General features: G+C 41.2%; 1 protein-coding gene across 4 annotated transcripts in view; it reads right to left on the bottom strand.

Annotated features, from left to right (window-relative positions):
* Positions 1-775: 775 nt before the first annotated feature.
* Positions 776-18,408, bottom strand: part of golim4a (golgi integral membrane protein 4a) — a 141,976-nt gene continuing 124,343 nt past the window's right edge. For all 4 annotated transcript variants that reach the window (XM_085990366.1, XM_085990367.1, XM_085990368.1 and 1 more), the window contains one exon: positions 776-4,485. In XM_085990366.1, coding sequence (XP_085846492.1) covers positions 4,330-4,485 — 156 coding nt within the window. In that variant the 3' untranslated portion in view covers positions 776-4,329. The remainder of the gene's footprint in view (positions 4,486-18,408) is intronic.

Below are 18,408 nucleotides of genomic sequence, written 5' to 3'. Positions count from 1 at the left end.
GTAGGTGCTCTACATATCCATTCATTGTCATGTTGTCATCCATGTCAGAACCAAAATAAAACTCCCTCCACTTTACAAACATACGGAGATGGCAAGAAATGACAGTAACTTCATCAATGCTCACCTGATCCTTTTGACGGTGCAATCTTGTAAACCACCTTCCCCAACTACTAGTGAAACTAACTTGAGGGAGGAAAAATAAAAAGAGAAAATCCCGTGATTTATTGAGGCAATGAGATACGTCTTCTCACAGTGAGATTGTTGGTATGATGTTGATTTATTCCAAATTGCAGACAGTTTTCTGCTCTGGCTCCATATCTAGCAGTCCATTCTAACTAGAAACTGGCTAAGCTGGTCCAAACTCACTTCAGCTTTTGGCTTTTACACCAAAAAGAGGAGCTAGTCTATGCTGAATTTTGAACCTACTTGCAGAGGTGAAGGGCCATCTTCTAATGTACCAGCTGAAAAACAGACCTATCGCGCCCATTCTTTGCACCCACAAAGTTTCAATTGCAATTAAATTCTGAAAAATGTAACTAATTCACTAAGAAAATCAACAAAAAATGTTAATGTTCAATGATGAATGGAGGTGATTAATATGAAGAAGGAACAGTTTCTTTTATAATTATTATCTTTCAAAATACTGTTGCACAGATGTATTTGCTATATAAATGCAAGTTGTTGTTGTAAAATCAGGTAAGAAAATGTACTGTATAAGGAAAAACGATTCAAGCTATTATGCTTCATTAACAAAATAAGCACATAATACAAAGCATTGAACAATCACCCAGTTTAATGATGACCAATAATTTCACATAATCACTTAATTTTCTTTAGAAATCATAGTATTTTACTATATATACCTCCATTTTTGTTGATCAGCATTAGTATTTACATAATATACACTTTACACTGATATAAAGTTCAGTAAACAGGAGCTCTCACATGTACCTGGCTACATGAATATTGCTGACAACAAATCCTGGCAAAAATCTATCCTGAAAAGCTCTTAGCATAATCAACCCTAGCCCCCCCCCCCAAAAAAAAACATAAAAAGCAATACATGAATGGACATCTATGCTTGAGTTTGGTTAGAAATGTTTGCATATTTTTTCTTATTACAGCATTATACACTTTGGTAACTAAAGTATCCACGTTATTTAGTAACACATAGAATGTCAAGCTAGTTCTACGATTATTATTAAAACAAGTGTTCTGGCAATGTAAAAATAACATGGCCAACCTACCAAATCTGAATACAGGACAGAAATGTTAAATTCCTGCATATTACAACAGAACAATAACTGCCCTATTGTGCCCTTAATGCAAATTAACATCTTGAAAAACATATGTTCTAATTAGTTACTCCAAATGAAATGGTTATAATACATTTCGTTACTTTTTAATTCAAAATTGATTTGACATAAAAAGTGTTTGTTTAAAAAGGGAGATAGAACAAGTCCAAGGAACTGTAGACCAATTAGCTTAACGTTGCTGGTAGGAAAGATAATGGAATCCTTACTCAAAGATGTAATAGAAAAACATCTAGAAACTGAAAATATAATAGAGTAGACAGCATGGATTTCCAAAGGGAGAGGTCATGCTTGATCAATCTTATTGAATTCTTTGAAGAAGTAACATAAAGGGTAGATAAGGGCAATGCTGCAGATGTAATATATTTGGATTTCTAAAAGGCCTTCGATAAGGTACTGCATAGTAGACTCATGATAAAGGTCAGCACATGTGACGTCAGGGGACAAGTAGCAGAATGGATAGCAAACTGGGTACAAAACAGAAACAGGGGTTAAAGGTCGTTACTCAGACTGGCAAAAGGTGGAAAGTAGAGTTTCACAAGAATCAGCGCTGGGACGACTGTTGATCACCATTTACATAAATGATTTGGATTCGGGAATCGGAAGTTCCAATTTCAAAATTTGTGGGTGACACCAAATTGGGGCGTGTAGTTAATTCAGAGGACTGTGACAAAAATACTGGAAGACAGTAATAAACTCACAGAATGGGCGTGTAATTGGCAAATGAATTCAATATAGATAAGTGTAAGGTGGTATATTTTGGTAGTAAGAATAAGAAGGCCACATACTCCTTGGAAAATAAGTGTGTAAATGGGGTAGAGGAGCAGAGGGATCTGGGGGTACAAATACACACATCACTAAAAGGAGCGATGCAGGTTAGCAAGGCCATAAAAAAGCAAAGCACAGGGGTTCATTTCTAGAGGGGTAAATTTGAAAAGCGGAGAAGTTATGTTAAACTTGGTTAGACCACACTTGGAGTAGAGTGGACAGTTCTGGTCTCCATATTATAAAAAGGATATAGATGCACAGGAGCAGGTGCAAAAAAGATTTACTAGAATTATACCAGAATTAAGAGGTTAAATCTATCAGGAAAGATTGAACAGGCAGGGGCTCCTTTCACTAGAAATGAGAAGACTGACGGGTGGCCTGATAGAGGTCTTTAAGATTATGAAAGAGTTTGATAGGGTCAAGAGAGACAAAATGTTGCCACTTATGGGGGAGACCAGTACTAGGGGCCATAAATATAAGATGGTCATTAATAAATCCAATAGGAAATTCAGGAGAAGCTTCTTTATCCAGAGAGTGGTTAGAATGTGAAACTCGCTACCACAGGGAGGAGTTGAGGCGAATAGCATAGATGCATTTAAGGGGAAGCGAGATAAACTCATGCGGGAGAAAGGAATAGAAGGCTATGTTGATGGGGTTAGATGAAGAAGGGTGGGAGAAGGCGCGTGTGGAGCATAAATTCTAGCATGGACCTGTTGGGCCAAATGGCCTGTTTCTGTGCTGTAAATTCTATATACCAAGTAACAATGCAATTGTACTTTCAAGTTTGATATAGAAAATCTGCATTCCTTTGCTTCAATGACACAAACAAATATTAGTTGACTCATATGCACCATAGTAGTATCTTACAATGTTGAATAAAAACCCTTTAGAAAAAGCAAACCTTTTGCCTTTATAGAAATTTCTGTCACCTTGACATTAAAAGAGTCATGGTGACTTATGTATTTAATTTTAAAGCTTCAAATTTTAATCTATCACAATTATTAAAATATCAGCACCGTACCATGTGTTGCAAATTGGTACACCTCATGGGTTAGGTGCTACATGGTTCTTTATACACACTTTTATTCTCATAACTTACAAACTCCTGCATGGGCACAAATGTAAGATTATTTAAATTGCACCAATTTACTTGCTCAGGAACAAGAAGAAAGTTGAGGACATTTATAGAGTAACCAAACTAATAATTGCTTTTCAACTTATATCTTTATGGGCTTTCTCACTTGTTTGATTGTCATTTCAATGCAATAAGTTTTAAAACAGTTTTAAATACAACATAATTTCCTTCAGAAAAAAGAGACAAAAATAGAAACAGTAATTCATTGAGCACATATGGATCCTTTCTGTATTGAATCTCCCTATTATATAGAAAAACCTTGCTCAATATCCATTGATCAGAATCTCACTCAATAACGTAACGGTATTAGATATGCTAACATTGGAGAAATTAATAACTACTGTACAATATAAGGAACAGTACTTTATGAAGCATATTTTGTATTGAAGCTGAGAACAAAATTAAAGGCTCCAATTTAACTTTGACAAGCGGTTGTGAACAGTGGGGTAGATCTTGAGTTTGTGTGAAAGTGTAGAACAGGTGATAGTGAATCGGTGGCCCATTTTACAACTTTCCCGATTTTTATTTCCACTAACTTCAATGGAAATAAAAATGAGGAAAGATGTTAAATGGGCCGCCGCCTCGCTATCATCCATTTTACACTATTGCACAAAGTCATGACCTACCCCACTGTGTGCAGTGCATAAGAGCAGTGCTTAATACCTGATCAGTTATTATGTATACAAATTAACCTCTGATCATAATGATGATAAATATCACTCAAGTTAGAAAATAAGTTCTGATGAACTTCAGAAATGTCAGAAATGTTCAAGCATTGCTTGCTATAATTGGCTTTGCATTGAAATAATTACTCTCATATGAAGCACATGTAACAAAACACCTTAAACTAATATGATCCAACATTTAAAAAAAGTTTACTATGAACCTTTTGTGGACTATCCTTTCACACTGAACCTATTATAAATTATATATAATCAGAAAGCAGATGTCTTTGAAGGGATTTAATACATTACCTTTAAATATGTCCAAATTTAAATTAACCTGAAAGAACCCCATTTTAAATATATTTATGTGAAAGTATCTGTAAAAGATTGTAGATCAACTCAAATCGGGCAATGAAACAAAAACAATAAAAAGTCAATTATAAAAAAGTCACATTTCCGCCCGCCTATTTGTCTTTGCAGCAGGGACTTCTCCTTCTTCTTCGTCTTCTTCATAATTTTCATCCTCTTTCTCTCCTTCCTGGTTGGTATCATCAGCTATGGCCTCTTCTTCCTGCTCATTAGCTTCCCCTTCCTTCTCATCAACCTGCAAAAGAGGGAAATCACATACCACTGTGAGAATACATTTGCGTATGATATGATACAACTTGACAGAATGCTTAATGCAGAAACACAAGTGAAAATCTTACCTCTCTTCTCTACAAATACACATGGCACAGATACTACTAAACAGAAACACTAAAACCAGCAATATTCCCACCGCTAAAAATTCTGGTTTCCTAATGTGAATGTCCTTCCTTCAGTCACGAGTGCACAACTTCTATTTGTTTACTAGATATGGTAACATTCAAAACTTATTTTACCATTTTTGACAATACCTCTCCCAGTTATTCAGGTGCCCTGGATCTTTTTCACAATAATCAACTAATTACTAATCACCTTTCCTTGGTGTTCACCAAACTCATTCCTCTTTATTGAAAAGCATTTTAAGACATCTTCAAACAGGTGAGGAGTGCTATATAAAAATCAGGTTCTTATTGTTTTTGGCTTGAATAGAACACATATTGATACTTTTTTAAATTCTGCAGATCACCCCTCATCAACAAATCGACAATCACAGATATTTTCATACGTTATGAGGCACTGTTTGCCAAATTTCTAACACACAACCAAAATAATTGGGTTTATCTGAAATGCAATTGGTCTAGTTTAAGATTTTTATTTAAACTCTCCCTCAAATCTGGGAGTTAACCATGACCTGGAGATGGCTCACTGAAAAATGCCTAAGGGAACAGATGACCGGGAACCAAAACTCACTGCGGTAGAAATTGGACCTCTTTGCGCCGTTTTATGGACATAATAAGTGCCAATTTTGGGGAGAAATGGCTGCACCAGATGTTCGGCTGCTGTCATGTCGGCACAGGCACCCGTGGCACCATCTGAAATAGGCGTTAGGACCCTTACATATGTAAATGCAGGACCTGATGCCTGCTTCAGGACCCCTGCACTAAATGAGTTTATGAGTGCAGGAGGCTCGGGCCTGCTTCACTCAGGATTTTACAACAGTCACTGAGGCCGCTACCAGAAGAAATGTGGAAAAAAGCTTACTTGTGGAACCAGGAGGAGCAGGAGCGTTCCTCTCGGCTCCACAGCACTCCTGAGAGCTGCTGTCGGCCCACGATCGGCAACCCTCCCATTGTCCTTCCACTCTTCTCCCAGTATACACCTTAGCGACGCTGCCGGAGAAATTAAAGCCCTTACAATGGGCCTCTGGAGGCGTGACAAGCACCAGCAGCTTGCCCAACTTATTACAATGAGAATTGTATTTGTTTCTTCCAGAATCTACGTTATGTTAGAAAAAGGCCCTGAACTAAATTGAAATGACCAAGCCTATTACCTCCAAGGTAAAGGTTAAGGCCTAGAAATTCAGTAAGGTGCTGCAAGCTTTGCGCCCAGTTACCGCCTAAAGAGGGCTTCTGCGCCAGTATAGGAGGTTGCGCTGATATTGAGATCGGCGGTAATGGCGGCGGTAGCCGGTAGCGCTGCGGCGGCACCGATGACGTCATCGGTGTGCACAGTGCCCCGTTTACGCCCCGGTGCCGGCCCGACACCCATATTCAGTTGCCGCCGCCTCCTCCGTGGCGGCCGCTACTAACATCCGGAGACCAGGGCCTTACTGCAGCCTTAGTGGGGCGCATAAAGGTGGAGGTGCGGCCGGCCGCTTTTTCGGCGGCCGCCTGCCCGCACCTCCTTCCCCGGCCTCCTCCACCCCCCCCCCCCCGCGGCATTGCCGGCTGCTTTCCGCGAGCCCGGCACTTCTCCGTGGTGCCGGGCTCATTTGCCGGCACAATCCAGTGGCGATCTCCCCGTTGCAGGCATCTCCACCTTAAGAGAAGGAGGAGGCCTGCAGTACCGCAGCCTGCCGCACCGGGTGGCGCAGCGGCACTTAGAGCGCTGAAATTCAGTTTCAGTGCCCCAAGCGGGGGCGGGCACACCCTGGAATAGCGCCCGGTTCCGACTTGGGGCGCAAAAAGTGAATATTTGACGGTCGCACATGGCTCCGCGCACAGTGCTAACTTTTGGCCGTTAGCCAGCTGGCGGGGCCATAGTGAATTTCTAGGCCTAACTGTTTTCCTGACTGACCAATGCACTGGTCAAATAACAATGCAGTTAAATTATTAATGACATTTTCCTGGGGAAAGGGACTTTAATCTTTTAAAGAGTATGAAATATGTATAAATCTGACATGCCAATTTACAGAATTATATTTTAAAGAGTATGAAATAATCCGAGATTATTTTGCTATGTAGTACCCAAAACAATCACACGATGTCCATCTAGTTACATTCCTTCCCCAGCTAATGTTGGAAGATGGGATATTAAATGTTTGCTGATGGGCATTACCAGTAGTCCATACCCAATAAAATATCTAGGTCTGACAAAGCTAAACCAATCTGAAGTCTAAGCATGTCATCCTAACCAAGTTTATCACAGGTCCTTCCCTACTGAAATGAACGCCTTAATTTATGTAGTACAGATGTATACTTGTCCGATGGTAAATTCGAAAGTCAGATGAGCAAATTGTGCAGCGGTGTACTTAGGTTAGCAGTAGAGTCGAGCTGTATCAAATTGAATCAGCTACATAAATTAGTCTTACAAATTCCATATAAGCGTAAAAATTGCCTGCTTGCACATGCAGATCGCCATTTATTATTTGCTGTACTGACAGCTATTATGGGCTGCCATGTTTGCCTATATAATAACAGTAATCTCATTTAAAAGTAATGTGTTGATTGTAAAGTGTTCGGGAATATCCTGCGGATATGATAAGATGCTATATAATTGCACGGTCTTTCTTTCCTTCATTGACAGGTGTGAACTTTGGTGGTTTCAAGGTGAATCAGTTGGACTGTCTTTGGTCGTTGTCAGTCTCGGAGTAAGTATCTGCTCTTTCGCAGATTAATGCTCCTCGAAGGCATAGAAACATAGAAGATAGGAGCAGGAGTAGGCCATTCGGCCCCTCGAGCCTGCTCCACCATTTAATGAGATCATGGCTGATCATCCAAATTCAGTACAAGTGGATCTGTGTCCAAGCCCTGACACACTTTAATAGTGGTTATGCATTCCGCTTCTCTAGTGCTCAAGTTGGAAGATTGTGCTATTTGGACGATTCTGCAATACCAGCCATACTTGCAGGGAGCGCAACTGTTGGAGAAAGGGTTACAACAACGTAGCTGTGACTCTCTGACCCATGCTACTTCCAAGCTCGGCTTCCCACTGGGTGCACAGGATTATGGAATCAACCTTTATATCCCCTACTAGTCCAGTGGGAGGTTCACATGAAACTTGAGTTTAAGGGTAGCTTCAGTTTTGCACTGATCTACTTTATGATAATTATAAAGCCAAGAAAAACAAGAATATTTTGTTCTTTTAGGATTGCAGCTTCAACATTTTGTGCTTTGTTGTATGCATGGTGCAATGTTGAAACATAGAAAATGGCATAGCATGCTTGCTGAGAGACATCACATGGTGAATTTTTGGGTTTCTGTAAAGATCAGGAGGGTAAATGGAGACGAAGGGATCTGCGCTCACTGACTGGAGGTGGGCTGACCCTGCTGGAACCTCTGGAATCAACCTGCTTTGAGTAGCTTCAACAAGTTCCTTGCCCATATTGAGCCTGATGCTGGGAGCTTTCTGGAGAAAGGCAAGGAGTGGGATTTGAAGGTCAACTGACCACTGCCTCACACTTCTGTTGTTAATGCGGACGATGTCTATGCTGGACTGGAAGAAGGCAGAGCCAAAAAAGTTGATTGCATGGGTAACCTTACCTGTCACCAACAGTGCAAACCCTATGGTGCAGATTGATTGCAAGTGTCCTTGCAGCAGATGGAGTGGCTTACCAACTGTCTTCCTGTTGACTCATAGGCCCTGATTTTAACTGCACCACCCGATGGAAACCACTGCCACTCCCATGGGGTTGGGGCTCATCACTTCCACTGATCTGCGGAAAAGCAGACTGCAGAAGATGACTTGATACTTTGAAGCCCCCTATCTATTTGCTCCACCAATCTCTCCAAGGTGGATGTCTATTTCTGCAAGGTCTGCCTCTCCAAGACAATGCACAGGTTTGAGCTCAGAGTCTGCATGGCAGCCGTTTGAGCTGCAAAGGCTGTGAACATTGACTTCTGTTGCGAGGGCCTGGCTGTAGCATCTTTGGAGGTGACCCCACTCTCCAGGGTAGACTGCAGAGTGGTGATGCCCTGAGAGATGACACCACACATCCTGGAAGTAGACTCCTCCATACTTTCAGTTATGGTGGTGAAACTCCTTGGCAAGTCCTCCAATACCTGATATAAATGCTTGCGTGAAGCAAACTCTTCTCAGAGTTGGGCCTCTGAAGTCAGCATCTCTGTCCTCCTTAGCAGAGCTGGGAGAGGACCTCGCCCTCTGGCGAGCTGTCTCCTGGGCTATCCCTACCACGAGTCCCTGCTGCTGCTTGCTACTGCTGAGTGTTTCACCACATGCAAAACCCCACCAACTCACTCACTAACCCAGCCAATCTCAGTGCTGTCGCTTGGGAGTAATGCAGTGCATGATGGTGCCTCCTCAGATGGATTCTCCACCTCTGAGGTGTCTTCTTCTGCAGGTTGTGTCCTTTGAGAAGGACCTAGAGGAAAGAGAAAAGAGACAAGAGTTAGCATGGCACTGAGAGGCCGGGCAGTAGCAGATGACAAGATCGCAATGCAGCTTGATGTAGTTAAGCTGCATGATTGTGAGCTTTTCTGAGGTTCGTGAAGGGGTGCAAGTAATAATCATAGGCCCTGTTCAGAGAAGACCCCGGGCTTGAAATCTCCTATTCTAACATCTCTGGAGGGGGCCACTGATTTCCAGTGCTTGCTGCTCCAGCTTGGAGAGGTTGATAATGTTGCCTGGTCCTTCCTCCTGATCTTACTCTTCTCCCTTGTGTTGTGCACTGTCCTGTCCTGCAGAGAGGGAGTGCGAGAATTAGTGAGCTTCCTACAAAGGAGAGTGCAGATGTGTAGGGCTTCTCCTTGTTGTGTACATGTTGAGAGGGACAAAAAGCAAGATGGAATCAGGATGGGGAAGCGTTGATTGGAAAGCACGTAAGAGGAGTGTGAAGTGAGGATGGAGTCATGAGAGAAATTGGTGATTCTGCAAAGACCAGCAAGTGAGAAGAGAATACGGCTAGTAGCCGCTGTGAAAGGAGTGAGGACGAGTTGAGTGTGTGCTTGGAATGAGATTGAGAGGTGGTATAGTATTTCATTGTGCTGGGTGGTGAAGGATGTGATTGAAGGGAGTGACTTGTTGAGAGTGATGGGAGAGGAGGAGAGGACTGTTACTAAGTGTTGTTAAGAGAGATGGAGAAATTAAGAGCAGTACTCACCCTTGCTAATCTTGTGAGGTCATTGAAGCGCTTCCTCCACTGCATCCAGGTCCTGGGGGTGAGTGCTGACCCTGGAGCTGACAATTTCTGAAATGTCTCTCCATGCCTAGGAACCTGCTGTTTTGGGATCCTCCTCCCACTGGAAAGAAAGAAAACTTCGCTCCTCACCCTGACTTCTTGAAGCAGGTCCTCAAGCGAGGCTTCAGAAAACCTCATCTTGAAGCAGTTTTTTCCTCCACCACTCCACATCAAAATAAGGCAAAAGGCAATGCAACCTTGCTTTAAGAGATGCATTGCTGCTTTAAATAAGTCTCTGATGAGAGTCACTTACTATAGGTTTTTTTTCTTTTTAGGAATTGCATGTAAACAAGATATAAAACTACCTACTATAGCATAGTTAGTCATATGAATAATCGGCACAAAGTAAGTTACTTTCTAATGCATATTAAGGCAATCAGTAACCAGATGATAAAAGTACTCCACGCTACAGAAACTGGAAGTGCTGAACATAGAACCATCTCAGAGCACGACTTCTGCATTTTTTCTTCAATTGTAATTGGTAACTAGTTACCAGGCTGGTTGAAAGGTAGACTAGATCCAGTGAAATACATTTTTAACAGGTCATTAATAATTAAAAGTATGACTTGTTAATGCAGCTAAAAATGTTAATTTGTAGTTAGCCATTACCAAACTACATACTAACTGAGATCAAACTCAGTGAATCAGATTCACTGGAAGGAATCACCACGAAGTTAACAGCGGACTGAAATGACACAAGAATTCTGCACAATCCATCCAGACTGTCCAAGAGGTTCTAGACCAGCTTTCATGGACTGTGGGAAGAAGATAGAATAGCAGTTGACTAGTGTTGTCAAGCAGATTGGCTCTAGTCAATCTGCTCAATTAACTGTTCCCAGTTACTTGTATACAATGATGTATACAGAGTTCTATCATTGTGCAACTTGAAGAAGAATGTATAGCTTCTTAGTATTTTCTGTGTGTTAAGTCCTCAGAACACTTCCAGTATTCTGTTGATTGTAGGTGTGGGGTGGATTGGTGGGTTGAGGTATTCTAGGTACAATGTCTTCTTTTATACATTTCAGGTGGATTTATGAACTCTGCCTTTTGAGAAGTGACCACACAACGGATCCTGAAGCTGGGGTTATACTTCAATTTATCGCGGGCATATTATGCCTCTTGAATGTTGGCTGCTGCACATCAGATACCAACATCACCTGGGCATTGTAATGCTTGGGGTAAAATAGCTAGCTGATTCCATCTTGTCATTCTCCTTCTGTTGATAGGTCAATGGGTTCTTCTTCAGAAGTCAGCCTTGGCTAGGATCTGGATGGCTCACCTGTGAAGTTACAAAGATACAAAATGAGACGTTATAGCTTAATCTAAAAAGGAGTATTTTAATTACTTGTACATTATACTTTAAATTCTATTTATTTTTAACATTTTATGGAAAGATACAAGAGAATAATGGCCAATACCCGTGAAGTGACACTGACATCCATATCAAGTTATCAAACTTGTATAATGTCTGTGATCTGCATAAAGTAAATTGTGATATATAACTTTTGAAAATGAACTTACGATTTTCCTGAGACAGGTAATGAATTTACGGTGCTCCCTCAGGGTATGGGATATTAGGGCCATCCTCCTTTGTGTTATTTTTTAGGTGCCACAGTTCCACCCTATTGTCTTCTTTGTCAGCCTCTGTTATGAACCACCTTCATCGTGTGTCTGCATTTCTGCATCCTTTTATTGTGCAGTACATTAACAGCTTTTGTTGTTTTAGCCCATGTACTTTTATGTATCTTTTCAGGAGATCTCAATGTCTTGTGAACTTAGAGGGAAAGGCAGAGTAAGAGAGGGAAAGGCAGAGTAAGAGAGAGAGAGAAACAACGAGAGAGGGGAGAATAACAGAGAAACAGGGAGGGGGTACTGACATTTCCTGTCTTCATTGGAGAAAATAGCACTTTATACTTTTTTTTGTTAACATTCCCAAAAACAGGAACTTGAGCCCCAGGGAAAGAGAGAAAAACATATCAAAAGGGAAATAACATAGAGAAAAAGGTTACAGAGATTGGCCCATCCACGTCTTAAAAAGAGTGATGACGGAAGCAAGTGAATCTTGTTTGAATACAATTGGGAAAATTAAATAAATTGAAAAGCAAATGCAGCAGATTGCACCACTTTAACTATAAATTACTGAATGATCTAGCATTGCATGCCCAGACATCCTAGAATAACATGCCTCCCCTTCAGTGTTTGACTACTGCTGAGGTAGGGGAGGTGGTAGTGAGCAGTTCTTGTAGGGGGTACCCAAATCTCGAGATGGCCATTGATACCAGTCTTTAGAAACATCCCAGCAGTGAAAAATGACTGATTGTGCACAATCTAACATTGATTAGCAAAAGAATGGAACCTAAACACAAGGAAGGTAAATCACTGGAACCTTTCCTCTTACCAGCTTTAAAGTAACATTGAAAAGCTGAATCAGAAAAGGTGCAGATAAGAGTAAGAAATTCTCTCAGGAGTTAGTGCTTTACAAGGATAGACTAAAAGAAGATTATTTTCACTGAAATGAATGCAGGATGAGGTTAGATCCATTAAAAAACTGAGGGCAGCAAATAAAAGTATTTGAAATTGAAATGCTGACCTGCAGTAAGAAAAGAAGCGATTACTTATTAGCTCACAAGCAGCTTCTCACATAAATTCTTAGATAATTGCCACATGAATGAATGTTAGGTCTACAGAGCCTTTCAAGGAGAATTGGGAGAGATTTTTGTATCAGCATAAAACCTTAAATGTAAAACAAGATTTAAAAAAAGGCACCATGGCTTACAGATCAAGGATTCAAGTGGATAACAATAGATGGGCGTTGGTGATTACACAGTGTAAAATTAATTTTATGATTTTGCCTTTTCTTGATTTTAAAGTATCTTAGCCTAGATTTTCTGTGGGGTGCAGTTCGCATGCGAATGGTTTAAAGTGGATGTTACACTGACCCACAGTGAAGTGAACTGTTTGCACCCAATTTTCTGTGGTCAGCTGATTTATCCTAATTATGTATAGGTCGAGAGGCAGAAAAGTAACTCTTGTCTCACCTTTTCCTCCTGTCAAGTGATGCTGCCCAACTGTGAATGTTTATGCTAAAACAATTGTGACAGCTGTGAAGGAATGGCATAATATGGCAGCAGTAACAAAACACAACGGCAAAATATCAGATCCATAAATAAAACATAACAGCTGACTTGGAAAGTGTTTTGCAAAGCTGTAATGTAATCTCCGAATTCAAATGGTTTAGTAAACTACTCCAGCTTCATTTTCTTGTAATTCAGGACATCATCAGAACCTTTCAACCATGTTACAGCCTGTACAATCCAGGCCAGCTACAGTTCCAGATATGGACCAAAACAACATTATTTTAGTTGGAAAAGCTTTTCATATGTGTTAGTTATGAGGATAGGCCCCATTATGCATCTCTCCCTATTTTTATTTCCATTGAAGTCAATGGGACTGAAAATCGGGAGCGATGTATAACCAGCGGCTGAACCGATATCGCCCATTTTGCACTACCATACAAAGTTAAATTACCCCCCGTGTCAGAGCTCAAATATGAACAATAGCTACTTGGCAAGCTGATGGAATCATGTGCCATCATGAGAGAAAGGGAGCAAATTGGAAGAAAAACAAAATCAGGTTCAGAGAAGTAGAATTTTAGAACATCTAAATTCAAAGGATCCATTTAGTGCATGGTATAACATAGTGGAGCCAGAGAAAATCATAATGAGGACAGAAGTTTTATGAAACTGGGAAAAGCAGCAAATATATTGGGTGGAGTGTATGCAAAGTTTATAGCTAATATCAGTTGACAATTTATTTTGCAATAAGTGATAATATAAAATAATTAATTATTGAGTTATCAAAATCAAAAATTCTCTGTAGTTGTTTTTCTCCAATGAATACCAGCACCAAGGATGCAGCTAAAAACACTGACAACAAAAGATAAGGAATTTTAAAATGGAAGTTGAACAGAACTTCCAGGAAGACAAAGTCAGAAAACAGACAAATCAAGAAAGCTTATACATTTAGGGAATGAATGAGTTTGAACAATGAGGAATTTAGAGAGTAAGAAGAGGCTGAAATGGAAAAGTATGGGATATACATGTTCAGATATATGAAAAAATAGGGGATGGATGGAAAGTTGAGAGAAGGCAGCTTGTGTATGCTAAACAGAAATAGATTTAAGATGGAGGTGGCTGAATTAGAAACACGTGAAAAGATTGGAAGACCAGCATGAGAACTAGAAGATGCTTGAAGCCTCAACAGCAAAAATATCTTTAAAGCACTTTTACGCTAGAGGAATACAGCCAATGGTAGATCTGCAGTTCATGCTCCATCTATTACAGTACACAGAGCAATCAAGGCAATATTCACAAAACTGGCGGCATTGTCACTGATGTGCTGTTGGGTTACAACTACCTATTTTAGTAAATGTGGGAGCAGTTCCATGCAATTCTTCTTCTTCTTCTTAGGCAGTTCCTCGGAACCGAGGATGACTTACTTCCACATTAAAAATGAGTTCTCAGGTGACTGATGAGTCCAATGCGGGACCTACAGTCTCTGCCACAGGTGGGGCAGACGGTGGTTGTGGTAATTAGGAGTTTCCCTGCTGTCTGCCACAGGGAAAGTCATCACAAGAATCCTCCTCAATCGCCTTCTCCCAATGGCCGAAGAGCCCCTCCCAGAGTCGCAATGCGGATTCCGCCCACTAAGGGGCACAATGGACATGATCTTCACCGCACGTCAATTACAAGAGAAATGCAGGGAACAGCACCAACCGCTGTACATGGCCTTCTTTGATCTCAAAAAGGCCTTCAACACTGTCAACCATGAGGGATTATGGAGTGTCCTCCTCAAATTCGGCTGCCCTCAAATGTTTGTCACCATCCTCCGCCTGCTTCACGACGACATGCAAGCCGTGATCCTGACCAACGGTTCCACCACAGACCCAATTCACGTACGAACCGGGGTCAAACAAGGCTGTGTCATCGCACCAACGCTCTTCTCGATCTTCCTTGCTGCAATGCTCCATCTCACCCTCAGTAAGCTCCCCACTGGAGTGGAGCTAATTTACAGAACAAATGGGAAACTGTTCAACCTCCGTCGCCTCCAGTCCAGATCCAAGGTCGCCCATCCTCTGTCGTCGAATTACAGTATGCAGACGATGCTTGTGTCTGCGCTCACTCTGAGGTCGAACTCCAAACCATCGTCAACACCTTCACTGAAGCGTACAAGAGCATGGGCCCTTCACTAAACATCCATAAGACAAAGGTCCTCTACCAACCTGCCCCCGCCACACAGTACTGCCCCCCAATTATCAAAATCCATGACAAGGCCTTGGACAACGTGGACCGCTTTCCATACCTCGGGAGCCTACTGTCAACAAGGGCAGACATCGATGATGAAGTCCAACACCGCCTTCAGTGTGCCAGTGCAGCCTTCGGTCGCCTGAGGAAGAGAGTGTTTGAAGGCCAGGACCTCAAATCCGGCACTAAGCTCATGGTCTACAGAGCAGCAGTGATACCCGCCCTGCTGTATGCCTCAGAGATATGGACCATGTACAGCAGGCACTTCAAAGCACTGGAGAGGTACCATCAAAGCTGTCCATGCAATTACAGTCTTGATCTCAGTATAATACAGTGGTGCCCAGCATTAAAGAGAATAGCTACTAATCTCAAATGAAAAATTAGGACAGCAGCCCATGGAAGATCAAAAATTCAGAAAAGTGTAAGAGTGCCTTCAGGATGAAATATAACAGATACATATCTTGGATTCCTGGATGAATAAATATGAGGGTCCAAATCCCTTGGCCATTCCACTTAACTCCTGCCATTACTCTAACCTTCATTGGGAATTGCTGCTTGACCTTGTAAGAGGCAGAGCCTCTGGCCACCCATTACAAGGCTACTTATACAGAGGGGCCGGGGCTGGGGACTTCCTATGCTGGGTGTTCCTGCTTCTTTAGTCCATAAGGGACCCGGAGAAACACTGGTGGCTGGTATGTCCAGTGAAATGAGGTGTATCAGCTTCCTGAAGGGTGGCAGTGGGCTAGGATTGAACTGTGACCCCAAAAATGGGAAGAATTTAAAAAAAAATTCTGGATAAGCCCCCAATAAGGAAATGGACGCGGTCTTGGGCAACGGATTGTCCCCCATTGGCGTCAGGCAGCAGAGTTTTCAGCAGCATAGGGTAGGCGGACATCCAGAATGCACCTTTGGTGAAGTAGGTGTCTACCAGCCCCATCCAAATGAAGTAAGCTCCCACTGATCCCGAATTCAGGGTCCGCACTGGTAGGGACAATCCCAACATTACTGTTGGAATCATGGCCTGTGCATTTCGAGAGACAGGTAAGTAAGAGGCAGTAAAAGACAGAGCCAAAATGAGAAGTTAATTTAAGTAAAATAAATAAAGTGGAGAAATCTGGCTTGTGAAATGGTACTTAGCGTCAGAAAAGCTAGTGTATTACGGGAATTTATAGCACGATATATGAATACTGTGTTCCAGAGAGGCATATTAAGTGCTGTGTATTGTTTTTCAGTGGTAAGGGTTACAGAAATAAGTGCTGATCAGATAATGAAGGTGTGTTAGGGTTGGGGAAAGGAAGCAAACATACAGTGCAATTACATGTAAAAGACAAACAGTACTATTTCATATTAATAGGAAGGTTTCATATATGAAGAATGGAAATTTGTAACTGCTGTTCTGCTAATTCTTTTTGCCTGCTCTGATATGATGTTGACACACTATTACATAGGATTACATAGGATATACAGCACAGAAACAGGCCATTCGGCCCAACCAGTCCATGCCGGCGTTTATGCTCCACTCGAGCCTCCTCCCGTCTCTCCTCATCTAAATCTATCAGCAAAACCCTCTATTCCCTTCTCCCTCATATGCTTGTCTAGCCTCCCCTTAAATGCATCTATACTTTTCGCTTCAACCACTCCCTGTGGTAGCGAGTTCCACATTCTCACCACTCTTTGGGTAAAGAAGTTTCTTCTGAATTCCCTATTGGATTTCTTGGTGACTATCTTATATTGATGGCCTCTAGTTATGCTCTTCCCCACAAGTGGAAACATTCTCTGTGTAGCCACTCTATCAAAACCTTTCATAATTTTAAAGACCTCTATTAGGTCACCCCTCAGCCTTCTTTTTTCAAGAGAAAAGAGACCCAGCCTGTTCATCCATTCCTGATATGTATACCCTTGCATTTCTGATATCATCCTTGTAAATCTTCTCTGCGCCCTCTCCAGTGCCTCTATATCCTTTTTATAATATGGCGACCAAAACTGTACGCAGTAATCTAAGTGTGGTCTAACCAAGGTTCGATACAAGTTTAGCATAACTTCCTTACTTTTCAATTCTATACCTCTAGAAATAAACCCTAGTGCTTGTTTTTTTTTTTTTTATTGCCTCGCTAACCTGTGTCGCAACTTTTAGTGATTTGTGTATTTGTACTCCTAGATCCCTTTGTTCCTCTACCCCACCTAGACTTGCATCCTCCAAGTGATAAGTGACCTCCCTATTCTTCCTACCAAAATGTAATACCTCACATTTATCTGTGTTGAACTTCATTTGCAAATTATATGCCCATTCTGCAAGATTATTAATGTCCTCCTGTAATTTGTTGCAGTCCTCCTCAGTATTGACTATCCCCCCCAATTTGGTGTCATCTGCAAATTTAGAAATTGTCTTGAAGCCAGCTATTCTGCTACTTGTCCCCTGACTCTGCATTCTCTGACCTTGTTCATCAGTCTATTATGGGGAACCTTATCGAAGGCCTTTTGAAAGTCTAGATAAATTGCATCTACTGCATTGTCATTGTCTACTCTCTCTGTTACCTCTTCACAAAATTCATGAGGTTGGTCAAGCAAGAATTTCCCTTTTGAAATCCATGCTGACTATTCATTACTATGTTTTTGGTTTCTAGATGTTCTTCTATTTTCTCATTTAGTAGGGATTCCATTATTTTTCCTACCACCGATGTTAAGCTGACTGGTCTATAATTCCCTGGACATGTTCTATCCCCCTTAAATATAGGTATTATTACGTTAGTTATCCACCAGTCCTCTGGAACTACGCTTTTTTCTAATGAATTATTCTAAAGGATGTGTAGAAATGCCTCTGCTATCTCTTCCCTACATTCTTTAAAATGCATGGATGCAATCCATCCAGACCAGGGGTTTTATCCTCTTTGAGTTTGATTAGTTTATTTAATATATCCCGTCTTTTTATTTTAAATGCACTTATCTCATTACTAATCTCATCATCCAATGTCATGTCCACCTGTTCTCTCTGGTAAATACTGAAGCAAAATAATTATTTAATATTTCTGCCATCTCCCTATTGTTATGGATATGGATTGCAGCAATACCATGTCACTGCTGATCTATTTTTTTTAAGTTGACCTCTGATATTATAACAAAAACACAGACACTGCTTAATGTAAATTCCTATCAGGATTTATAATAACAAAGATGGTACCTATATCAAAATCTGTCCTGGTCTTTGATTATAAGAAATCTAAGA

This window comes from Somniosus microcephalus, chromosome 6 (genome assembly GCF_052327205.1).
Source record: "Somniosus microcephalus isolate GS21.2 chromosome 6, FLI_Smic_1.0, whole genome shotgun sequence".
Taxonomy (NCBI): domain Eukaryota; kingdom Metazoa; phylum Chordata; class Chondrichthyes; order Squaliformes; family Somniosidae; genus Somniosus; species Somniosus microcephalus.
This window is presented reverse-complemented; position numbering and strand designations above follow the sequence as displayed.